The following is a 25,104-nucleotide window of genomic DNA, read 5'->3' as shown; positions in this document are numbered from 1 at the left end:
CAAAGATCATTTAATTTCGAAAGAAGGTAATGTTATATAGATCTGAAGAACGCGACATTGAAAAATATATTTAAAATATATTTTATTAATATATATATATATATATTATTTATATGTATAATGAAGTAGGACAGGTAAGGTAAACGTAAAAAAAATATGTTAATTTAGCAGCTTTTCTTATCTGGTCTTCTTTTAGACATTGGAATCTCGTAACTGAGTATTCGGATCCGTTAAGGGTACGTATGAAACTTGCATTAGTTTCTCTGTCTTGATGGTACCATCAGGATTCTTGTCTACTTGAAGTAAATCTTGAAACCGTTGAAAGCCTTCAATAGCGACCACTGGGCAGACAAGTCGACCTCCAGGGCACAGCTGATCAAATAGCTGCAATGAAATTGGAAGTTTTAATTTTTACTTCATCCCTAGATTTGTTTTTATATAGTGTACTTTTGTAATTTACTTAATAATGGTTGACTCAATTGATATACCTGTTCTGGCAATTTTTCGGCGGCCGCTCCTACGTGTATAGCGTTGTAAGGACCATCATCAGGATATCCCAGTCTGCCATCTGCCACTAGGCGCATTCACAATGACTTGCTGTTAATCATCAGTTTATCTTTTATGTTTACAGCAATCCCACACAGTTAGCAGATACAGGTTCATGTCATTCCACACATGGCAATCTATTTATACCTACTCCACATGAATGGATCATGAGAAGCCTTTGTATAAATTAGGTTTATTATCTATCATTTTAAGAAAATATTTTTTTTTTGATAATACTTCTTTGGAAAAATTTTTTCCCACCCTTCTCTTCTCTATTGATTCCCAACCTTAACCAAACCTTAGTCCCCCCTTTTCTGTTTCCGCTAGCTCATCCATACACTTACCAACAAATTTCAACCGGCCATCTTTTAGGAAATGTGAACAGTCCTCTTGAACATTCTTCTCAGAAATATCCTTTAATTCAGGAATATGTTCAACACCAATAACTTTTCCACGGGGACCAACCATGAATGCCATACAGGCTGAAAGATAGCCAGACCCTGAACCAATGTCAAGTGCTTTTGCTCCATCGAAAAGTTGATCAGAGAGAATAGACAATGCATGAGCATGCTGCAAAAATAACAGAGACTCTTTTATAATGCAGAAATTTCATATATATGTGCAATAAGAGAAAGGTATAAGTTAATTGCAAATGAATAAATATATTAGCTTGAAAAGTCTCAGTCCTTTACTAAACACCTTCACACAAAATAAAACTTAAAGGGATTAGAAAGACACCCTACTTAACTGCATGGTTTTAAATCATCTATTAATTTCACTGAACTTTCTCTAATATTTCTATAAATTCTCAACACTGAACTAAGCTTATTTATTCTGCATAAGACTATGTACATATTTCTTACATTAAATGGAAATTAAGTGCTTACCATATGAGGTGCACTAATAGTTACATTATATCCAATCCTTCTAGGTCGATCTAGATAAGGATCAGATTCGTGACAGTATTTTGCTCTATCTACTGCAATCATCGCAGCTTCAGCCCTATCTGTTGTCAAGATTTTTGCCTCTAGATAATATAAAAGGTTTATTGAAGGAAACAAAATTATATGTTAAATAATAAATGTAGAATAAAAATATGTACAAAGACTGGAATTTTCAGATCAATGATTGAACTTGAAAAAAATGATATTGATGTTACCTCTCAATTTTGTAATCATTTCATGATTTGTTGAGCCACTGCAATGCCATGCCATTATCAGCTGATAGGATGCAGAGAGACAATTGACACATATACTAAGACCTAATTAAAAAGCTTTAGGATTATTATCTTTTAATACTCAACTTTAGATGCTTTAGCAAAAGAAAATTAGAGAATCATTATTAACCTGAATCAAATGGATAAATCCACTTAAATCCGTTTCAGAATGTCATCAGGAAATTTTTAGTTCTCAAATAATACTGTGACAAGTAAACTATGGAGATACATACATCGGTTATTAAGAGATCTTTTCCTTCTGATTATTTGGGTTCGAGGTAACAACACTCATTCGCCCACTAGATGTTATTATGAGATTATGACAAAAAGCAGGGCAATATTGGGCAATACTAACCCAACCCCCATCCTTTACCAGTACTGCACTTAATATATTTAAATATATAAGTAGTCGTTCTACTCGTTCGATTATACTGTGTTCTACGTCTCTACCAGTCTCTATACGACGTCTACTACTCTATAATTTGAATTTAAGTTAGGGTTAGATACGGAAGTAGGGAGGGAGATAAGAGAACAGCTGTTCAGACTGCGATCTGATGAAATCTGATCCTGACCAATGGCAAAGCAAATCTAGCATATAAAATGAAACTCACATATACGCGCAAATGCGCTTTAAACTGAAGGAAGATTATATGTTTTAAGATCTTCTAATTACGCGAATGAGCGTTATTTACAGCGAATTATAAATCAGATGTCCATATCGCTTTTAACGCAAATGAATTTTGCTTATGTCAACTCAGGAGTGATTTAGGTCGGCGAAAATCATACAAAATGACGATAAGATGATAAAATGATAAAATCCAAACGATATGCCACATAAGAATATCCGAAGTACTTATTTATGCCCCGTAGAAAGACAGAAGAAATGATCCAGCCATATCTATAAGCGATAAGATTGAACTATTTGTCATTAAACTCTGATGAGAATAATGTTAATATCAGTAATCAGATGAGAGACTTCAGGAAGGATGACGGGGACAAGTCGTTATAAATTTAATTTATTTCTTCAACTCCTTCGTCAATTTCATCAGTATCCACGCTCTCTAGTTATTTCTCCTTCGTCGTTTACTTTTTACACGCATATTTACCAAGAGCAAATGCATAGCTTCACAATAAATGTACCACAAGAAACGATAAGCTTTATGTTCTCTGATATTGAGCTCTCTCAGGGGGTAGTGTACGTCGCTTACTACTTATATATTGAATTAAATTCATCTATCTGGTGCAGATTGGTTGAAATTTTGCCATCATTAGACAACGGGAGGCTTGGTCAATTATTGAATAACGAAACATCACAATGGAAAAAAAGAAGGCGATAACTGATCCTGACGAATCTGGAAAGATGAGACAGCTTTTAGCAACACTGATAGGTAAAAGAAAAAATATAATTTCGCATTCCAATTTTGAATACTATAATTTTGTATAAATATGACATTTTAGTAAACTTGTCAGCATTGTCTTACGGCACAATAGCTGGCTGGACCTCACCGGTGACTCCTCAACTTCAAAGTAATGGTTCACCAGTTGGCAAAACGGCCATGTCGGACGAAGCTGCTTCCTGGTTGACAGGGGCATTATGCTTGGGAGGCATTCTAGGCACTTTACTGTATAACAATATAACAGAGAGATTTGGCAGGAAATTAACCGGATACTTGATGTCGCTTCCATTAGGAATCTCTTGGACGATTATAATATTTGCCACCGAACACTCGCACCTTTACATTGCAAGATTTTTGGCTGGAATTGGAGGAGCTGGCTCCTTATTCCTCGTACCATTATACGTCTCTGAAATTTCCAGTATCGGAATACGAGGCATGTTAGGCAGTCTATTGGTCTTCATATTGAATCTTGGTCTTTTATTGTCATACGTGCTGGGACCCATTCTGTCGTTTCGTGTATTTGCTACTTGTGCGCTGCTTCTACCTCTGTTGTTTTTTGGAACGTTTCTTTTCTTACCAGAGAGTCCAGTTTATCTTGTACGACAGAATCGTTTACTCGAAGCGACTAGGTAGTATTACATTACTTCATCAGGTAAGAAACAGAAACTACAAAATAATTACTAAATATTGATTCATTAGGTCCTTATTATGGCTGAGAGGGGACGACAAATCTATCGTTGATAGTGAAATAGCTTCGCTTCAAATCCAAGCGAAAGAGTTGAGAGCCTCAAGCAAATCCATTGGCATCTCAGATTTATTTCGAGATAGAGGAACCATCAAAGGTCTCATTATTGCTCTGGGGTTGTTCATGGGTCAGCAACTTTGTGGCATCTTTGCTATGGTAAGTAGTCTTCCCCCTAAATCATTAAAATTACATTATCTCTTTATTCTTCTTGTAACAGATGAGTTATACTGAAAGTATATTCAAGACTTCTGGAAGCTCTTTTTCACCAAGCACAGCAGTAATAATAGTTGGAGCAATTCAGTTGATTGGATCCTACATTTCAACATCACTGATAGAAAGAATGGGCAGGCGACCATTAATATTGATATCTTGCTCCGGAATGTGCCTCTGTCATTATATCCTGGGTACATTTTGCTTCTTTCAAGATATTCAAATTGACGTATCTTCTTTTCGATGGGTTCCAGTTGTCGCGTTGTCGACTTACGTTATTGTATATAGCCTAGGAATGGGTCCGGGACCATTCATAGTTACTTCTGAAATTTTCCCCAGAGATATTTCAAGTTTAACAACAACAATCGGTTTGCTTAGTGTATGGATCACAGCTTTTCTAATTACTAAATTCTTCCCTAATCTTATCGCTCTATTAGGGATGTATGGATGTTTCTATCTCTTGGGTAGCTTTTGCGCTTTGACTTTTATATTCAGTTTTCTTCTTTTGCCAGAAACGAAAGGCCGTACCTTAGACTCTATTCTCAATGAGTTGAACGGTGCACCGCATTTTTTAAGCGATGAAAAAGATCATATGGCTGCCCCTTGTACTAGCTCAAGGGATAGCACACTAAATCCACAAGAAGTATAGAAATTACAGCGATTTTTGTATATTTTAACGAACATAAAGAGGTAAATCGGCCGGACCGATCTCTTTGCCACCGCGACAATATTGTACGTTTCATTAAAATTGTAAAATTATATAAACTATTTATTGTTTTCAAATATAAGATTATTTCAATAATGCATCGTTTTCTATCATTGAATGGATAAAGCTTCAGAGTATCCATATAATTTATGATATATACATTAATATACTATATATAAATATATATACACTATAATAACAGTTACATAAACCATGATCTTTCATAGAATGACAAAAATTCTTCGCCTTCAAACAAATCGAATTGTTTGCTTTTGTCAATGAAACTATTTTTATATTTTTCCTTACTTACGGTAACGGAAAGAATTTATCTATAGTTTATTAAAAAAAAAACTATTCATCGGAAACCCTTTGTCTAACACTTCTATTGCCAAATTTACGTTTTTTAAATGTCGTCGGAGCTCCCTCATCGTCACTACCATCAGTTTTCAATCGAGTTACAGTTTTTTCTACAAAAGTCTTTTGAGTAGTGGGACGCTCAGCTTTTCCAAACACAGGTAATTCAGTCTTCTTTTTTTGTTCTGGTAATTGAAGATCAACCGATTTCTTTTTGCTGAAAGATTGAAAGATGATTAATGTTTGAAATGGATGTGTGCTGCGCTAAGTCAGAATAATCACGTCGATGTGCTTACACATTCTGCACAGTCTGCCAAACACCGTAAGGATCTGGTTTTTCTGGTACACTATAGTCTCTTCGATACGGTCTTTCTTCCTCGTCGGGAATTACATTATTAATACCATTATTGTCGTCACTACCAACATTATTATCTTCACTCCTCTGTTCCTGTTGCTTTTGTGTAAAACGCTTCCTGATTTCTTTAAGCTTCTCCCTTTCTGCATTAGCTTCTTGCTCTTGTTGAATCAAGGCCTTTTCGGCTGCTCCCTCTTGCTCAATTTGCTGTAAAAATTCTTCCTGCAAGGCTCGTTCTTTTTCCTCTTCTTCCTGCTCTGCAAAAGACATGTAGCCTTCTTCTGGAGGCTCCCAGACAGATTCTGTTTAAAATACTCACAAAAATAATTTTAATGCGTTACATGTGTATTATAATTAGTGCTTGTAATACGAAAAGGAAGCTTTGACGTTAGACAACATTAAGCATACCATTGGTTTCAATGTGCCAATAATAGGTATATCCTTCTGGACTCCGAGCTTGGTACCAAAGTTTTCTGATGGGCATGCTGGGCCGATCCTCTTCCTGATTCTTCTTTCCTTTACCCTTCCCTTTGCCAACTTTGCCTGATTTTGCCTGGCCTTTACTCTCACCAGCATTAACTTGATGAACTCGTGGTGGTTGTAATTCTCGTGGTGGAGCCATAGGATCGCATGGGTCAGACCTATGGGACTTTGATACTCACATGTATCAATCAAATTTAAATACAATCTACTATAAATCTTCTAAACTCATTAATTACTTGTCGCTGCTGAGGTCTGTCCCTGAACTTTGGTACCGTATCTCGAGTAGTTGTTGGCAGGGTGCTCGAGCTCTTCGATGCCTGAAATTAGAGCGTTAATTGTAGGTTTTAAAAATAATGTTTGGCTGTTAGATTTGGCAACATAAAAAGTTACAATATTTTGAAAACAAACCCAAGACTCCGGATTGTTATATTTTTCTTTGATAATCGTATCCGCCGTCATGTCTCTGGTATTATTTTCTACATCCTTTAAATATGCTGCCATTGCCGCCTATAACATAAACAAAAATTAGTGTGAAATCTCCAAAATCTCTAGAAGTAAAAAGAAATACTAACATTTTCCATTTTTTTCAAATCACTCTCAAATTTCTTATTCTGTTTCGCTTGCTTGGCGCTGCTCTTATGAATCTCTTTAAGCCGTTTACTGACATTTTCTTTGTGCTTCTTTCCACCTTCATGAAATTCAATGCTTGGCTTATTGTCTGCAATCCAACATTTGCAAAAATCGCAATACTTTCGTCCTTGAGATTTCCAGTAATCGGCCCTGCGACAAAGAGAGAGTAATTAAGATGAAGAACAATCGCAATTTAACAGCGCTCTACCCTTAAAAGTGAAGATGCGAAAGCAGTAATTGCATTTGAGACAAAATAAAAAATCTTTTGGTGTGAATACTACAGTAGGTATATGTTGATCGGTAAGTTATGCGCGTAGCTTAGTTCGAAGCGTATTAATGTTGCATCCATAATTAGTTCGAAGACAAGGCAGGAGACGTGCTATTTATAGAACGGTGTATCCCTATTAATACTAGTCATTATTAATAGGTCATGAATGTATAAGGAACAAAGCTTTTTATCGTACTACAGACACTGTCGAGCCAAGCCAATAAGTAAAAGAACGCTTGTTTGCAAAGACACGAGGAACGATTAGAAGGATTGCAATGTAACTTGCTTAAGATATCGCTCGGCCTTGTTAAGTAAGGCTTCGAGTAAAAGCTGTCGATACGATTGCAATCTGTCTAGTAGTTGGTCGTGTCAGTTATTTGTTGTTCCTTCTCATAAGCACCGCTAATCAAACAGATACAGTCAACCCTCCCCACGCAAAACACTATGTATGCAAAAGCAAACTTATTAACTCATCGTCAGCCAGGATAGTGTGTATCTATTTCCGTGCTCCGGCTCTTGGCATTTGTCTTCGATTAAGCTCGCGCCTTACATTCTCAAATATCCAAGATTTTATTATAACCCTTAATAACTATTTTTCCTTCTCCTTGCTACATATTACTAGTCTGTCCTTTGCTACATTGCCAATGTTAAAATTAAGCTAAATTATTGTTATTAATAGAGCATTTGGAGAAAAAGAGCAAGGGGAAGAAGAAAACGAAGAAAAAGGCAGAAGGAAAATAAGCTACAGTGGTAAGTAAATCAGTAAGTAGCTGCTTTTAGCAATGGAGCCCGCTCTGCATCGGCCACGTGCGCTACCACGTGAGAAAGAGCATGGAGAGGCCAGACTAATAAGCTCATTAAACTTCGTGCCTTTCTTCTAGTTTTTACAATTTACTTATATTTACATAATTTGATACGAGAGAATTGATATTTTCAGACACTCTTTTACAATCGTTAATGTCGCAGATGACTGCTTTCTTTGGCAGTTGGCTAAACACAGCTTAGCTTGGCGCTTCGAATTCCCCTCCACCGTCCTTCGGTAGATATTTTTGACGGATCATTATGTCTCGGTGTGTTTTCACCGTGACTTCATTCCTTCATATTATCATAATTTTGCTCCACCGAGGGTAACTCTGTAACTTTCATCAACACGTGATATATTACTGTCAAACGGGCCACGAAAGAAAAGGAGAGTGGCGAGATAGAACGTGATGCTAATGAAAAAGGGATCGCTCTTTGTTCTAATTTTAACTTGGACAATCGAGTACGTTTCTCCATTTCCGAGCGATGCAGCCTCGCCAGACGTACAATATTGGCAGAGCCAGTGGTTTGCAATAACAATAAAGCTACAGCTGTTACAATTCTTTCCTATGTTTTCAATCTCGTGCCAAAGTAAAACGATTTAAAGAGAATATCGTTGAAACATTTTCTTGCTCGGTATAAAAAGCGTCAAGTACTTTCGCCTCATTTTCTTTATAAATATATTTTATTGGTCCTGGAAGAATGATATCGAGTACAATAATATTTCTGCGTGTATCCTCCTCTTTGGAAAGCTGAGAATAATCTATTTCGAGGGGAGGGAATGTGGAAAGTGGAGATGCAGAGACGACGATTTTGGATACGGAAATTAGGAGAGGAAAATACTATCCGGTTGGAGTTTGGTAGGGTTGCTTGGTGAGTTCCAAGAGGAGAGGATAGTGCAAATCAGGCGAGTACTCTCGATGACGATTGTTCAGGAGGTCCAGATGCCTGGTCCAGACATCACTGTCGTAACATTCGGTTTGTCTCACGAAGAATCCTCGATTGATGGCTGCTTCGGCGAATTTGTCAAAGGTAGTACCTCGTCTTGGAGCAAGAATTAGGGCTACTCCATTATCTGCCAGCCATCCATAGATCGTTTCCACCAGGTCGAGTCGTGTCTCGTCGAAGAATAGGCAATCGGCGCACAATATCACGTCGTAGAGATCGTTGTAAATGATGCATTCCCATTCTCTCTTCGTCATCCAACTCTAAATATCAAGTTTTCCTCTTTAAGTCAGGTCATTACCAATAATTATTCTCGCACAAGCAGTATCTGATAAATACAACGAGATCGTTGTAACGAAGTGATAAATGAAATGAAATATACTAGTATGACTTGATGAATTAGGTAGCCGATGGTCAACGTACCATCTATCATACATACATGTTAGCATACACACATGCACACAAGCAAAGGTACAGCAAGGTAAAGTACGCGAGCTCGAGCACTCGTCTACACTTGACAAACTGCTGCACTTGACATTGCAGAGTTTAACCATGTTGACATTGGCCCAAATGGTAATGACACACTGCACATGTATTTAAGCTATCTCTCCCTCTCTCTTTCTTTCTCCCGATTTTTCTTAAGCAAGTAAATGAAAACTCTAAAAAAAAGGATGATAAATGAATGAATAGTGGAAATTAAACGAGTCGTACAATTTTGGAAAAAGATAAAATACTATATCACCTGGTTACGATTATCATTGAGCGCTGCTAATCTAAGGGCACGAGCAGCCCTGGCCCACTGAACAACTCCGCATCTCACCAAATCACTCATATTATTCCTCAGAACAATGCAGCGTACGTTGTCCACACTGGTTACGTTCCCATCCGTTAAAGTAACGAAACTTGGATCGCAATACTTGGCAGCAAATAAACCAGCCAAGCAACTCATGCCACCCCCAAGTTCCAGGACTCTTTTCTCTTTGCAGATCCTTGGATTCTTCAGCAAATAATAAGCCAGGCATTCTTCGGAAGGCCAAACGCAAACGTTACCAGTATTATTGAAGCCAATTAATTCGTTTGCGGTAAAACATTTATCAATTTTTCGTATCTCTATACTGAACACTCGATCCTTCAAAACAACCGAATATTCTTGCCAAATAGAATCAGTATCAAGGTTCCTTTCCAATGGGAAACTCGTTAATAAGCCAAAACTAGTGAATCTTCTCACCGAGATTTCATCCTCTTTCTCGTCACCCGAGTCAGATTCCATAGAACCAACCAGAGCCTTTGCTAAGATTTTCCATCGTTTTTTCGCAGTTGTTACACTCTCCTGCGTCCTACTCATGTATTTTCTAACGTCTCTCTTTACCATAGATTCTCCCTTTTGGCAAACCACTGTTTCTTCAGTTGTCATTTCTCAATCTTATTTCTCTCTTCGAATGACTTTTTGTACTTTTTCCTCCTTTTCTTTTTCTCCTCTCTTCGTTCTTCTTTGGTCTCTGTGCAACAGTACATGCTACTTTCTCACACCAATTTGTTTTTAAGATTTGTCGGAGAGGGACAGATATTTAAATATAAAGAGGGAAAATTGGAGGATTAGAATGGTTTGTAGATTACATATATGCAATTCAGGTTTTGACTTTTATAAAGGATAATTGACAAAGAGTAGAGAGCATAAGGAAATGAGAATTAAAGTAAGAACAGGTAGGGTGGCAGAGGAAGAATAAAATAGATGAGTGCTGCGCGCAACAAGCAGACTTGAAATCTCCATCGGTGTCGCGCGTTAGCTACGTTGTGACGCTACTACGCTGTCTACGCTACCACGCGTGCTCGAGAGGCTTGCGCTGCTCCAAATTATTCCCAACTTCTTTTCTTCCCTCCTCACCGTCCATCGATCAGAAGCTGCCATTCTCGCGCGCTTTCTATTATTTACTAAACTTGTCCTGATTTAAATAATCATAAGTAAGGTTAGAAACTCCAATTATTTTTGAAAGTATGAAAAATTAATAATAAGCTTGTAGCATCAGTAGTAATAAAGAATGGAAAATACTTATGGTCTATTATACTATTGGAAGAGGAGTTTGAATCACTGCATGTATCAAGGCTTAACCTTGTTTATGGATACAATGTATGTCGGGGCTAGTATGAGCCAAGTTGCATATAATATTTTTGGCATCAATTGTATTAATCTTATTTCAAGTAACAGTCATGTGTGAAGAGTTATTACTGAGCACTGGATAACAAAGCATCATAGTATTTTAAACATTGTACTGTCAACGTTGATAGCCTACCTATTGGATGAATTATTATCGTCTAAGAAAGAATATTAGTATTCATTTGAATAAATCAAAGAATACTACTTGCTTTTGGATTGTCTTAGACTTTGTTGTGAAATACTTCTATATAATGCTTATTATAGATTTGTTTATTTTGTCAAATGCACTACCTTACTGCCTTTAAAATAACATTCATAGTGAACATTTAAAATTATCTTTTTTGAATACTTACATTTTGAGTAATTAATGATTATATATATGTTGTGGAGAAATAAAATATGAATATGCTTCATATAGGAAAAATTAAACATAACCTCTTAACCACATTTTTAACATCTTTACAGTACGTTCACGGAGACGATATCAACGCTACTGCGCATAGAGCAAGCAAGGATACTTTCAGCAATGAGAATATTGAGAATAAATTATATTGCAATTGTTTATTGAATTGTTTATCCACTCAATTATTATTATAATAACTTTAAGCACCACTATATTACTGACGTTAAAGTTAATTTTATTTATCTTTCTTTTATTTACATTTACAAATTGCTTACTGTTACTCACTGTTACTGACTACACTTACCTACCGATTTTTGGCCGTTGGCGCACTAGTCGGAGCAGTACTCCGATATTGATATGATTGGCTGAATAGTTTGCGCTTTTTCAAATTGACCAATCAAATATCCGACTGAGTCTGCTGACGTTTTAAGCGGCCATAGAAAAAATAATACCTGTAGAGGGGCTCTACACCAAATGTTTACCTCATCTGTCAAATACTATCAAAAAATATATTGCAACTATCGAAGAGAGAATTGCGAATTTTTCTGTAATGTTTGCTGTTATTCCTCGGTTGTGTCACAATTGAGTACAATTTTGTTAGCTGTTACAAATAACAGTGTATACTAATAATCAAATATATATCTTATTTAAAAACTTTTTGGTGTGTAGTTGTTTTGTATTTAGAGCAATGACATGACATTTTCGATACTACGTTTTCCCCTTTTATATTGTTCCAGCGGTTTCTAGCATATACACGAAAACATTTCCATAATATGACGTGGAGCTTTGGAATAGTATATAAAGATTCGTGAAATCATAATATTTCATTCAGTTCTTGGATACATGACTTTTAAATCTTTCACAAGGAAGTATTGTACAAAATTTTTAAAAATCGTGAGACTTTTAATTGAAAGTTTGAAATACCTGAGAGGTTAAGAAAGTATTGATATTGTTACATCGCTTTAATGGCAAAGTGTTAATTGAAAATTTATCTTATCTTTATCTACATTATTAAGGTAATTAAAAATTAAAGCTTCAACTAAAATAATGGTACCTAACGTTTCTTATAATTTTTTTTAGTAAACGATAAAAATATGGAGTTTCCAAATTTAGGAGAGCACTGTAGCGAAAATAGTTGTAACCGCTTAGATTTCTTACCTTTAAAATGTGACGCGTGCAAATCAATTTTTTGCGCAAATCATATAACTTATAAAGATCATTCTTGTCCCAGTGCTTACAAAAAAGATATACAAGTACCTGTTTGCCCATTATGCAACGCTCCAATACCTTCAAAGAGGGGAGATCCACCAGATTTAGCTGTGGGTTTGCATATGGATAATGACTGCCAATCAGACTTTGGAAAAGATCGTAGAAGAATATTTTTAAACAAATGTTCATCAAAACGCTGCAAAGTCAAGGAAATAGTAAAAGTACTATGTAGTGATTGTGGGGAAACCTTTTGTCTCAAACATAGACATCCAACAGATCATGATTGTATTGGAAAAGAAGAGGCTACTAGACGAAAAAGACTTGAATCTATAAACAGACAAGCAAATAGTAGAAAATTAAAACGTAGTTCTAGCAATAGCAGCCACACATTTATGAACATTCAAGGATCGATAAGTGAAGATGAGGCATTGGCCAGAGCACTTCAAGCTTCATTGCAAGAGGAAGAAAGAAGTCAGAGACAGGAATTGCAAGCAGTACCTTCGGGAAATAAAGACAGGTGTAGGCTATCATAGCTAAAAAATAAGATTAATGAATAAACATCATCTCAAATAATTTCTATTTTCTTATTCTGCAACAAGAATACATGTAGAATTATTAATATTTGCATGACAAGTTATTTAAAAAAATTACTTCAATAGAATTTAATAGAAATTTTCCACATTCCAAACAATGTAAAATAGCTTTGTATTTATGATAACCTTACTACTGAATTTTCTTTTAAAAATATTTAAACAAAAAATGATAAACAAAAAAAAAAAGAAAACTGTCAAAAGTGTATAGCCAATTCATTTAATTTATTTAATAGCTGTTTGACTTGTTAAATTTAAGCTATAATTTTATTGCTGTGCAATCTTGCTGTCAAGTGCCTTAAAAAGTTTTAAAAAGTTGTATTAAGGTGTCAGTTTGAATCTATTATTTATCAAATTATTCAGTTAAACTGTAAATTTTATGATAAAGATTATAAATTTAAAAAATTGTCAATTATCATAATTATTAATATAAAAAAAAAATTACAGGAATAAAAAAGAAGTATTGTATACTTTGATGAATAGTAAAATTACAAATATATTTCAGAATCAACGAGAAAGGCTATGCAGTTTAAAAGTTAAAACTTGAAACAATATGTTATAATCCTTTTATGGAAAAAGCATGCACAAAACAATCTTCTTTTTAAATAAAAATAAAATATATATTCATTGAAAATTTAAAAAAAGTTCTACTTCTCAAACAATTGTAATAATAACGAGTACCTGTATTATAACAAAATATGTAAAATGTATTACTTTTTAAATTATAAAAAATTGAAGTTAAAGTAGAAATCCATTTTACCCGTCGACAAAAATGCTGTTTTCGTCCTTACAAGAGATTCAAGCTTTTCTCGAGCTCGGAACGTATAGTGTGAATGAGACTGATTCGCGTCATGATAAAAATCAAGATTTTAATTAAATTAAAAAAGGATACTTCATTTTTATTGGTTCAAATTATACAAAAAACTAAATATCATCTTAAAAAATGGAAAGAGGTCTTTCTTGGATCCAATGATCATCTTTTTTTCTAGCCATATACGTGCTACCAGCATTGAGATCCTTTGTCCTTCAACATAAAGCATTGACCTCGGTTCGTTGAATCTCTCTCTCTCTCTCTCCTTCACCCGATCTGTCACTCTCATTCGCTATCTTTGCCGGTATTCTCCCTTTCCCTCTTTCTCATTAACTCCATCGCGTACTCACCTAAATAACATTCGATCTCTTTACAAGCAGTTGAACACTCGTCGAACAAAATGTATACATTAAACAAATAAAAGCTAAATAAAAAATGTAGCTGAATCTCTGCGCTTTTTACAGACTGTACAAACGAATGGATAAAAATAATAATTTTTACAGATAAAGTATAAAAGCAATGAAGGTGGTCGATAAAAATGGACAAGCTGTACTTGGTCCATGGAGGGATTATGCTTAAAAATATCGCAGTAATGGTACAAATATTACAGATTCGATTTTGATGTGATGAACAAATGTACCACTGACGAGGATACAAATGCTTAAATATAATACTTTTCTTTAGTTTAAAGCATACAAGTGTGTAAAATACTTCGGTGTATTCCGGTACTAATATTAGAAACCCGCTGATCTCTTGCCGAGCGGAATATACCTGGAGGGAGAGAGAGAGATACCTGGTATCCCTAGTATGGTATAATACCTACCTATAGAAGAGAGTTTATACCTTATACACTATATAATATACCTTTGACTAGTGCAAAGTTTGCTTGGTTCACGGTTGGCACAGTCGTGCACGGTCGGCAAGGCAAATTGTTGGAACACTTGGGACTTTCTCGGACGGAAAGGCGGCAGACTGTGGATCGCGAAATTCGGACTTGCGGAATACGAGAGTACGTACGAGTGTACGACCCCGGCACCGGCGTGCGGCGTCCAATCCGGCACCCCGGCACGGCGTCCCCGGCCCGGTCCGATAGCAGCGCGGGCAGTCAACGGCGGACACTCGTACGAGCCGTTACGTTTTATCCCTTCTCAGTTGCCGCTACTGCTGCTTCCGCGCTCACCTGCCACCTCTCTTTTGCGTGTGCGTTATCTTACACTCACGTATTTTAATATCAATTATCCTTTTCTATTATATTTCTATAATTTGTTTTTCTTCTTCACCTGCCCCCCTCCCTCTTTCTCTCTCTCTCTCTCTCTCTTTCTCTCTCTATCGATCTCTCCAACTTTTTCTTTTTCTAATTTCCCTTTCTCCTTGCATTTCCCATTCTTCATTCATTCTTCATTAATGTCGATCCGTCAATCTCCAGCTTCTAGAAGAAAATCATTCTTAGCACCAATGTCCATGACAGCTTTAGCCACTCGCGTTTCGGTTTGAGATGCTACGTGCGTGATTCCGACCAAGATAGAGTGTTAAAAGAAATATAAATTTGTGTTTTTACTTGATATACAGAGTGTGTGCGTTTGTGACTCATCAGATAGTTGGAGCACATTCAGGATTTGCAATTTCATCTCGACTAAGAACGGTGGAATTTGACAATCGGCAATCTGTCTCAAAACGGTAAGTCTGAAAATGAAGATGTGTATTTAGAATAGGGGTAGTAGTTAGTGTTAGGTACGGTAAGTCAGCATCAGTGAGCTGGTGAAGCGGGATGAGCTTGGGAGTTGGGAGTAAGGTGTGAGAATTGAGAACGAGCGCATCTCCACCTTCACCTCTTGCATATTCAGCGTATTTGTGCTTGAAGTCTGAAGAGCCGGTTAACTACTCATTGATTGTACTGAAGCACACTTGTCTCCCTGCAGTCCAAGAAGGAGCATCGTCTTAAAATGGCCTATATACGTAGACCATCGTATAGTCTTTGACTTTTAATTAAATCTGCTATGAGGATGCTAACTTCAGTTTTTATTGTGAAGGAATTTTCAATCATAGGTAGATTTTAGGAAGATTGATCAAGCGAAAAGTATAAAAGTGAAATTAAATAGAGTGTGGTTTCCGACGACGGCTTTGCTATGCTTGTCCTTCTGCTGTCGGGCCTGAGAGATGAGAGAGGAGAGGCAGAGAAGAAGAAAGGAAGAGAGAATGGGAGTAAAGAGTAGGAAGGAAAGAAGAAGGGGTCGAGGGAGGTGGCGGTGGTCGCATTGATTCTCTCTACCGAAGGCTGGAGGCTGCTGCGGGGCGCCGTTGGCTGAAACTTTGCTCTCTCTCTCTCTCTCTCTCTCTCTCTCTCTCTCTCTCTCTCTCTCTCTCTCTCTCTCTCCCTCCCTCCCTCCCTCCCTCCCTCTCTCTCTTGTTCGATAATGGAAGCTTGTACCGAGATACCTATTCGCGAGCACCATATACCAGTTACAACACACCGTAGCATCCCATGGAACCTATGCTACACATACATGTTAGATATTTCCGGGTGCGTGTCTCTCAATACGTATCTATGGCTGGTGTACGGTTTATCCCTGATGTTCATCACCGAAGCATCATTCTAAAATCAATTGGCGATATACTAGATGTATTTCCTGTAGCTTTCAGTGTTGTTGTGTACATACAAAAGAAAAGTCCGTCTCTGTCTCTCGCTATGCTTCCTCTCAGCCGTTCCTGGGCCAAAAAGGACCGCGAGTATAATGGTCAAAAGCCACAGGTAAAACCTTGATTTAGCTGCATTCCACAGAGATCGTTAAGCGAGAATAACTCATTGTCAGTGAATTTCGTTTTCTTCACTGCTATATCTATGACGATTTATCCTGTAAAAGAAAAGAATTTCTCAGATATTTTCTCGGGCCTGTATATTTTGTTATCTAATAACGTTAGTTAGTATAATTAACGTAAAGCTGAGTAACCCTTCAGTAAATAATAGTAGCAACTTTTGATTTGTTTCAGATGCGTGAGTATCTCGCTAGAATCGTTTTAAAGGAGGATGGAAATTCTCTTTTCGTGAGTTGAATTTTTCTCACTTGATGTTATTTCAATGAAGAAGTAACCGGTATGTGTGCGAACGTTGTGCAGTATGACACTTGATCGTAATAAAATCGCACAAGTTTTACCGAGGCACTCTTTAGAAAATTCCTAGCTGCTTTAACTCACTTGTCTCACTATTCGACGTACTTGTTTGGGGATAAAAGACTCAGGATTTTCAAAGCGTAAGTTAAACGCCTTTGGATGAGTTTTTTCCGATTGCAGTTATTCAGACTCGACGAGATTTTCCATAAGCCCGGCAGAGGTCAGAGCTTGAAGGGGGCAGGCTAACCTGACTAACTGAGTTTCGTGAAGTTGGTAGCGAGTAGCGATACTTGGTTTGGTAGTGGTAATTGGTATTGGTACAAAAACACAGCAGAGATGGATAGAGAGATAATTAGAGCAGCGTTGTAGCAATCGAACGCAAAATTGGCTATACGCGCGCTGCGTTTTTTGAAACGCCCATGTTTTTATTTCCAATGTGAGCTTGATAAATGGGTAATTAATCGAAATGTGCGCGAGTTCGTGTTCTAGCCAAAGTAAAAAGGAAGAGAGTGAGAGGGGAAAAGGGAGGATGATGCGAAGAGAAATAAGTTGTGTAAAGAGTCGGGTGAAGGCCCTTAGCGTAGGAAGCGGAAAAGAAGGGGAAGGAGGAGGAGGAAGGGGAGAGGGAAAGAGAGAGAGAGAGGGGGGGGGCAGGGCTACAGCAGTACAGCTACAACAAGCGAGCTGCCGCGCGCCATGCTGACTCTAGACACTCTTCTGACTGGATATGCCCAAGGGGCCAAGAGGTAAAGAGAGAAGATCTTGGTTCCGCCATGGTGGAAGGGATGGAACGTGGTTCGTTCACTTTCCCGAACGATCAGGTCGACTGTTGAGGCTGTTGAGGGCGCGGTTACGACTTCCTAACATTTACTCGACTCTACTTTGCTTCAACATTTATCCTTTTCATCCCATTATTCCTCTCTATACTTCCATTTTGCATAAATTTGCAGAATTCTTTCAATCCTATCCAAAATTAAACCGATACTTGGACTTTAACGTTCCATTGCATTTCAATTAACGAAGAGCGTCGTTGGATTCACCAGTTCTACAAATATCAATTAGCGGACGTATCGATGCTCGATGCAATTAACGCGGTGCAAATATTTTAGCAATTTTCACATTGCAAGGATTTTTAGCAGTTAATTTGGAAGGGACTTGTTTTTAAATTGAGGCTATATAGGTTTGTTTCACGTATGAGTGAAATAGTTGTGTATCGATCTTGAGGACAGTTGGAGGAATCGTTGAACGATCGATTGGTAATATTGTAGGTGAGATACTGATTGGTAGGTTTTGAAGAATTCTCACGTTGCAAGGACTTTTAGGGAACTGTTTAGCAATTGAAAGACTATAGGTTTTTTATTTATTATACGTAACGTATTGATTAGAAGACGATTGGAGGAATTGTTGAACGATTCATTAGTGGTATTGTAGGTTAGGTACGAGTTTTTGGTGGGTTAGCTTTGAAGAATTTTCACACTCAAAGGATTTTTTATTTGCAACTGAAAATTTTTGATTATGTTGATTAACATAAATTGAAAAAAATTTGAAGTACCAATTGCGCCATCTATAGGAGTATTATACACTTGTAGGGTCAGTTTTCCACCTATTGGTTAAATTTATCCGTTTGGTAAAAATTACAAACTCTTGTAAATTCGATTAACTTCAGAGCTTTATCAAACGGATAAACTTACCAAAACGTTTTTCAGTACGTGAATAAACCAGCTCTTATCGTATATAGAAGCAGTAAAAACCATTTTAAGGAAAGCACAACACTTTTCAAACTGCGTGACTCTTTTCATCGTGTACTTATAGCTATAACGAAAGTGTATTATATCCAAGTATCAACAGTACATTATAAATCCATGAGAGGGCAGTATATGTACATCCACCAGGGGTGTAAACAGTCAACGGCTTTCAAATTTGCGTACTGAACCGGAAGATAACCTAAAAAAGTTGAAATTTACATGAAAAATAAATGGAGAAAGAAACTTGTGTATATGTGTTAATACATTCAGGGGTAATGTAACCAGTAAACTAATTTTTGTTCCCTGTAACGTAGTGTCGATCGTGAGGACGGTTGGAGGCAGTGATGCCAGAAATGAGATGTCAACAATCGTATATACGCGTAATACAAATGCACATGTACAGACGATTCTTGACAATGTGTGGGTTACTGTATCTTTTTCTGGCGTTGAATGATCGATTGGGGAGATTGGAGGTTAGGTTGGCAACTAGCTGAGCACAGGTGAATCGAGCTATTCGTGAATAAAGAAAGTCGTGGCGTGTGTCGATATGCATGTCAGTGGTAGTTTAATTTCTTTTTATTGCAATTCAGGCGACATAGCGAAGGCAGTTGGTGGGGTAAACCGTCGATTGGCCTGGACAATTGCGAAAGCTTTGAGAGAGATGGGAGTAAGAGAGATGCCGTTGGAAAATTTGCTATCTTGGCTGCCAAAGGGTGCCACTATTGGATAATATGATTATTCTGCTCTGGCTGGCACGATGCAAAGTTTTGGAGAGTTGCGCGAACGAGCACCACTCCAAGATAATGAAACGATCCACAAGTTGTGCTGTCGAGTGCTTCAGTCTGCCTTCCTTATTTCAAATTCGACCCCCTCCCCCCTCCCCCTACTATTTCGTTCATTCTTCATTCCTTCCTTCCTTCCTTCCCGTCTTCTTTTATATAGTCACTCCCACTGTGCTCTTTATACAATCCAGCAATGTAAAACTATTCACAAGTTGTGCTTTTGAGTTTCACTGTGCACTTCTTATTTTTGATGCGTCCCTTTAGTCCTTTTTCATCAATTTTTCTCCCATTTATTTATTCAAACTATTCTTTAAAAAAATGTAAAAATGTTAAACGATTCCCACGTTGCACTTTAGAACGTCAATCTGCTCCTCATATTTATAATTCAGCTCTTCTTTCCCATTTTTCGTTCATTCTTCCTTTCATCTTTCCTTTATATATTTACTGAAAAAAAAACACCTGATTCAAATAAATCCTTGCTTTGAATAGACCCATTGAAAATATTAACTTGATAGTAATCAAATTTAATTTAAATGGATTAAATTTCCTTTGAATCAATTAATATATTTTTTAATTTAATTACTTCTTTATCAAAACTAAGTAAATTAATCTATTGAGACTATTCAATGCAAGGATTTATTTCAATGAAGTAATTTTTTCCTATGCTGCCACTTTTCTTATAGAATCAAATAATGTAAAATGATTCACACAAATTGTACTTTTCTTGCTTCATATTTCTTCCTTCAGTCTCTTTTTACTTTTTCTCTTGCATTTCTCCCTAATTCTTCCTTCCTTCCTTCCTTTCATTCTCACCGTTCCCCTTTGTAGTGCAATCGAGCAGCTTGAAACGATCCAAAAGTTGTGCTGTCGAGTACTTCAGTGAGTCTTGCTTACTTCAAATTCTCTTCTCCACCCTTTTTACGTTTATTCTCAGTCCTCTCCTTCGTGGTATTATTTCTTTATGAATTTTTCTCTTTGTTAATTTCTTCCTTTGTTCGATCCTCACTGTTTCTCTCCAGTCCAATAGATCACCACTCAAGGATCTAAAATTTGCACCATCGAGTACTCCAGTCAGTTTTCTTTATTTCAAATTCCCCCCACCTGTTCACTTTTACCAAGTCCATACCTTTCTTCGTCCACATTTCCCCTTCATACTTTCCTCCCTTCGTTCAATTCCCACTTCCCTCTCCTGCACAGTATTCTCCTTCCTCCTGAAAACAGCCTTAAAATATTCACAACTGAATATCAACTGCTCCGCTGACTGTGCACAATAAACAATGAATTAATATACAGAAGACGAAGCAATTATTTGCACTGTTTTACAAGATATGATAATTTGGAAGAAAGCAGGTGGCTTGGAAGATGTATCGTATTTCTCGAGGAAAAAACTGAAAAGCGATCCTTTCGTGGGAAACGAAACTGGAGATATCGAAGGTAAGAAGCCGCAAAGTGCATACCGGAAGTGGCAAAGGACCGAGCGTTAATACGGCTTGCTAGACGAATGACGAAGAGTTGGTCGGGAGGATCCTGACGATTCTTATATATAAAGTGTAAAAACAACAGGTAGGTTTAAAAGTGCAAAATCGTTTGGAATGGTCATGAATGATTGATAAGAATTTTTGCAGAGTGGTGGGAATTGCTAGATGGGAATTTCCGGCGGATTTAGACGAGGCCTTTGGGAATAAGGGACGTAACACGCGTGGCTGGCCTCGCTAATCGTGAGAGCGGCTGCCAGGGTAAACAAGTAAGGGAGAAGAAGGGGAAAAAGAGGCCACCTTCCGGAAGACGTTATCCACGATGCGACCAGCAACACGCGATTAACAGCAAATGCAACTTTTCCCCTTCGGTTTTCCCAGAGAGATGCCACTATTATCTCTTTGTTCGATCTAACCAACTTCTTTTAATTTCCATTCTTGCAGACGCCAATTCCCATTTTCTTCAATATCACACGAGTCGTCGATAATTCGACAGAAATGCAAAATTCAGCAGCTGAATGGGGTATTAGCTCGGTAAAGGCGAGGATGGAAAGAGCTAAACTTGTGTTATTTCGTGGAATGGAACTTTCGAACGATGTGTTTTCGTAACGGAACTTTAAAGAAGCGAGAAACACGGTTTGTTATTAAATACTTTCTTGGTAACATCATTTTTCTCACTTTTCATCTCCGAACGGTGAAAAGATACCGAACGAGAAAAATTGATCCTGCTATGCTTAGCATACGAAGTGTCAAAAACGTTCCTGGAACGTTCCAGTGAGTCGAATTGAATGGTAGAATGTGTTACAAGTGTAAGTATTGGAATGAAAGAAGTGGAGGATATTAGAGTTCAGTTGGGATAGAGATAGCAAGCATTAAACTTATTATATCGTTGGATGAAAGTTTCCGAACGATGTGTTTTCGAGATGTAACTTTAAGAAAGCGTTAAACATCGTTGTTGTTAAACACTTTCTCGATAACATCATTTATCTCACTCTCCATCTCGAGACAGTAGAAAGAAATTGAAGAAGAAAAATTGATAGCATAGTGTCAAAAATGTTCCTGAAACGTTCCAACTAGTCAAATTGAGTCCAGCAACGTGTTAGGAGCTTAACTATTGAAAGAAGAAAGAAACAAAAGATATTATACCTCGGGTAAGACAAAGAAGGTATAAGAATTAAACTTATTTCATTGGATGAAACTTTTCAACTCGAAGTAGCGCTGTATCTTCGAGATGTTACTTTAAGGAAGCATTAAACATCGTAGTTGTTAAACGCTTTCTCGATAACACCATTTTTCTCACTCTCCATCTACGCGGTAGAAGGAGAATGAATGGAAAAATTGATGGCACGAGTACTGTCAAAACGTTCCTGGAACATTCCTGGAACCTTCCAAAGAGTAGAATTGACTCGAGCAACGCGTTAATAGTTGAAGAATTTCAAAGAAAAGAAACAAAAGATATTAGATCAAGTAAGAGAGAAAGATAATAAGGATTAAAATTATTATTACTTTCAATGGAGATTTCCAGCTGAAAACTGTAATGTATTTTAGAGATGTAGCTTTAAACCTTTGCACTTGAGGGGTGACTCTCAGTCACCGTTTATCGGGGAGTAAATAGTTATCTCGAGTGCAAAGGGTTAAAGAAGCATTAAACGCGATTGTTATTATAAAGACTCTCTCCATTAAAACAACTTTTTCATTATCAATCTGCATAAAGTAGAAAGAGGTATTGTTAACGCATAGTGTCAGAAACGTAGCTAAAACGTTCCAACGAGTGAAATGTAATTCAGCAACGTATTAAGAATTTAAACACTTGGAAAAAATAGAAGATACTACAGTTCAGGTAAGACAAGATGATAATAAGAGTTAAAATGATTATTTCATTGGATCGAAGTTTCCTACTAAAAATACAACGCTGTATTTTAGCGATGTAACATTAAAGAAGCATTCATTAAACATCATTGTTGTTAAATATTTTCTCAGTATAAAACGGTTTTCCTCACCTCCCATCTGCACAGGACTTGAAGGGAATAAAGGTGAAAAATTGATCGAATAAGTAGAACGTAATATCGTTAAAATAAGTTGTATACGTTGGTTATTGAATTTGGTGGTTTTAGCCGGTGGCCCGCCTTTTCGTTTGGTAAGAATCAGTTGAAGGGTATACGAGAGGAGATAGATAATAACCGTCTGACCTTTGGCATCGGCCCTTTGGGGTTAGCTTCCGCTCACTTCCATTTTCGTTCCTTTTCGCTGTTTCGCGAAGCGTGAAAACGTCATAAAACTGGATGATTAGATTATTGTCATTAAATCTTCGTAGAAAGATAGAGAGGGGGAGAAGAGCGAGCGTTTGATTGAAAAAGAATGAGAGAGGAGATTCTGGGGATATACGTGGGACGTTAGAGGTATAGGTTATGTCTGTAGGTATGTTCGGGCGCGGTCGGCCGGTTTCGTGGATTCTCGGCGGTCGATAGAGCAAACACGGCCGCGCCCCAACCCCTGGGGGTTACTAAAGAGAATGTGTGAGTGAAAAAGAGAGCAGGGGAGGAGTAAAATTACGAGAGCAGATATGAAAACGCATCTTTCTTTTATTCCACCGCAATTATTAGCATTTGCGTCGCTCGATTCAGACTCGTACCTCTCGTCTCTTATCGCTTATCGTATCGCGGAATCGAGGGTGGCGTTGGAATTTGCTATATATAGGTATCCCAAAAAACCCCTGGATCCCTCCGTTGCGAATAACCTTCTCCAAATCTCACCCACCTCTTTCCAATTCTTTTGCGTGAAAAAAATTGCAGAGATTCGACCTTGTTTTCACACAGAGAGACGCCTCTCGATATTGAGACAAGGAAAATTAAGTTTCCCTCGAGGAAAATTCGCTTTCCTCGCGCGATTCCGAGTAATCCAGTTTGATCTTAATTGGAACCAAAACTCATTGATTTTGACATAGATCTTTATCGATATGCCGCAAACGGTTTAATTATTTTTATCGATTATCTTTCCACGAATTTCTCTCTACACGGTAAGAGTTCTAGTTTTTCGGATCTGTTATTCGAGAATACTGTTTATATGTAGGTTTGAGTGGTGGGGGGGGGGGGGGGGGGGGAGGGTGGAACGTGACAAGACAGAGTAGTAAGCAGGTAAACGGGCTGGTAAGCACGCCTTCGATTGAAAGCGAACCAAGTATCGATCTTCACCTTGGAGTTCCTCAGCATGACTTATATTTAATTTGACCCTTCTGATTTTTCTTGTAATAAACAGATGTAATAATAAAGTTAGACAAGATATTTTTGAATCACCTTCGATCAAAAGTTTCAATTTTCACCTTGCTGTTCCTCCGCTCAACTTTCTTTTATATATATAGCTTTAATTTAACCTCAAGATTCTTCGCTCAATATGGAACTTTAGGAATAAAGTTAAATAAACAATTTTCAATTTTTTTATATTATAAGTCGGTGGGGCTTTAATGTTCATCAGCCTTTGACGAGTGAATTAAACTAGCCTGGAAAATAGTTGGCTACAGAGTAGCAAGCAGGTAAACGAGCAGGCAAACACGCCGTCGATTGAAAGCGAACCAAGTATCGATCTTCACCTTGCAGTTACTCAACAACACTTTTCTTATATAGTTTTAATTTGACCCTCCTGATTGTTTAACTAATAAACAGTTACGAAAGCAAAGTTGAATAAAGAATTTTCAATTTTTTGCTGTTAACTAAATGGAGCTTTTATATTTATTAATCTGACGAGTGAATTAAATTAATAAAATATTATCCTCTATTTTGACAACCTTCAACACCATTTTCCTCTTTCATTTGATTTATCTAAATATTCTTTATATAATAAACAGTTGTAAAAATCATGCTAAATAAAGAATTAAACATTTTTAGTCATAACTCGGCGAAGCTTTGATATTCATCAGTCTCTCACGAGTGTGAATTAAATAAATAGTATTATTTATTTTAATAAACCTTCAACACCACTTTCCTCTTTCAATTTGATTCTTCTAATTATTATTCTCGTAATAAACAGTTATAAAAATCATATAAAGAATTTAACACTTTTAGTGATAACTCGACGAGGCTTTGATATTCATCACTCTCTCACGAGTGAATTACAAAAAATATTATACTTTATCTTAATAAAACTTCAACGCCACTTTTCTCTTTCAATTTGATT

General features: G+C 37.1%; 6 protein-coding genes across 9 annotated transcripts in view; 3 read left to right on the top strand and 3 right to left on the bottom strand.

The window, feature by feature from the left end:
- Positions 1 to 65: 65 nt before the first annotated feature.
- On the bottom strand, positions 66 to 2,296 carry LOC136782460 (protein-L-isoaspartate(D-aspartate) O-methyltransferase-like). The gene is made up of 6 exons (XM_066741900.1): positions 1,893 to 2,296; positions 1,706 to 1,807; positions 1,434 to 1,573; positions 891 to 1,116; positions 489 to 574; positions 66 to 384 (listed from the first exon to the last, which is right to left on the bottom strand). Exons 2-6 carry the CDS (start codon positions 1,758 to 1,760, stop codon positions 193 to 195), a joined length of 699 nt encoding a protein of 232 aa, XP_066597997.1. The 5' UTR covers positions 1,761 to 1,807; positions 1,893 to 2,296; the 3' UTR covers positions 66 to 192.
- A 540-nt stretch (positions 2,297 to 2,836) lies between these two features.
- Positions 2,837 to 4,763, top strand: LOC136782549 (facilitated trehalose transporter Tret1-like). Its single transcript, XM_066742054.1, has 4 exons — positions 2,837 to 3,150; positions 3,221 to 3,788; positions 3,859 to 4,060; positions 4,122 to 4,763. The coding sequence occupies exons 1-4, from the start codon at positions 3,078 to 3,080 to the stop codon at positions 4,761 to 4,763; spliced, it is 1,485 nt and encodes a 494-aa protein (XP_066598151.1). The 5' UTR covers positions 2,837 to 3,077.
- A 402-nt stretch (positions 4,764 to 5,165) lies between these two features.
- On the bottom strand, positions 5,166 to 11,305 carry LOC136782550 (WW domain-binding protein 4). 2 transcript variants are annotated; one of them, XM_066742055.1, is made up of 7 exons: positions 11,165 to 11,305; positions 6,585 to 6,792; positions 6,421 to 6,519; positions 6,249 to 6,329; positions 5,938 to 6,178; positions 5,471 to 5,831; positions 5,166 to 5,391 (listed from the first exon to the last, which is right to left on the bottom strand). In XM_066742055.1, coding segments are annotated over exons 1-7 (1,212 nt in total). In that variant the 5' UTR covers positions 11,167 to 11,305; the 3' UTR covers positions 5,166 to 5,171. The 2 variants fall into 2 exon arrangements, with proteins under 2 accessions (XP_066598152.1, XP_066598153.1); XM_066742056.1 differs by lacking the exon at positions 11,165 to 11,305 and adding an exon at positions 7,816 to 8,238.
- LOC136782551 (calmodulin-lysine N-methyltransferase) lies at positions 8,379 to 10,461 on the bottom strand. Its single transcript, XM_066742057.1, has 2 exons — positions 9,399 to 10,461; positions 8,379 to 8,919 (listed from the first exon to the last, which is right to left on the bottom strand). Exons 1-2 carry the CDS (start codon positions 10,068 to 10,070, stop codon positions 8,554 to 8,556), a joined length of 1,038 nt encoding a protein of 345 aa, XP_066598154.1. The 5' UTR covers positions 10,071 to 10,461; the 3' UTR covers positions 8,379 to 8,553.
- A 784-nt stretch (positions 11,306 to 12,089) lies between the features above and the next one.
- LOC136782552 (AN1-type zinc finger protein 2A-like) lies at positions 12,090 to 14,189 on the top strand. Its single transcript, XM_066742058.1, has 2 exons — positions 12,090 to 12,230; positions 12,295 to 14,189. The coding sequence occupies exon 2, from the start codon at positions 12,309 to 12,311 to the stop codon at positions 12,954 to 12,956; it is 648 nt and encodes a 215-aa protein (XP_066598155.1). The 5' UTR covers positions 12,090 to 12,230; positions 12,295 to 12,308; the 3' UTR covers positions 12,957 to 14,189.
- A 750-nt stretch (positions 14,190 to 14,939) lies between these two features.
- tutl (turtle) overlaps positions 14,940 to 25,104 on the top strand; it is a 36,718-nt gene continuing 26,553 nt past the window's right edge. For all 3 annotated transcript variants that reach the window (XM_066742051.1, XM_066742050.1, XM_066742049.1), the window contains exon 1: positions 14,940 to 15,501. The gene's annotated coding sequence lies outside the window, so the exon portion shown is untranslated. The remainder of the gene's footprint in view (positions 15,502 to 25,104) is intronic.

Source organism: Prorops nasuta, unplaced genomic scaffold, assembly GCF_024137725.1.
Source record: "Prorops nasuta isolate Cenicafe-Biocafe unplaced genomic scaffold, Cenicafe_Pnas_1.2 PNAS00027, whole genome shotgun sequence".
NCBI classification, from domain to species: domain Eukaryota; kingdom Metazoa; phylum Arthropoda; class Insecta; order Hymenoptera; family Bethylidae; genus Prorops; species Prorops nasuta.
Note: the sequence above shows the minus strand (reverse complement) of the source record. Positions and strands in the feature narration are given on the sequence as shown.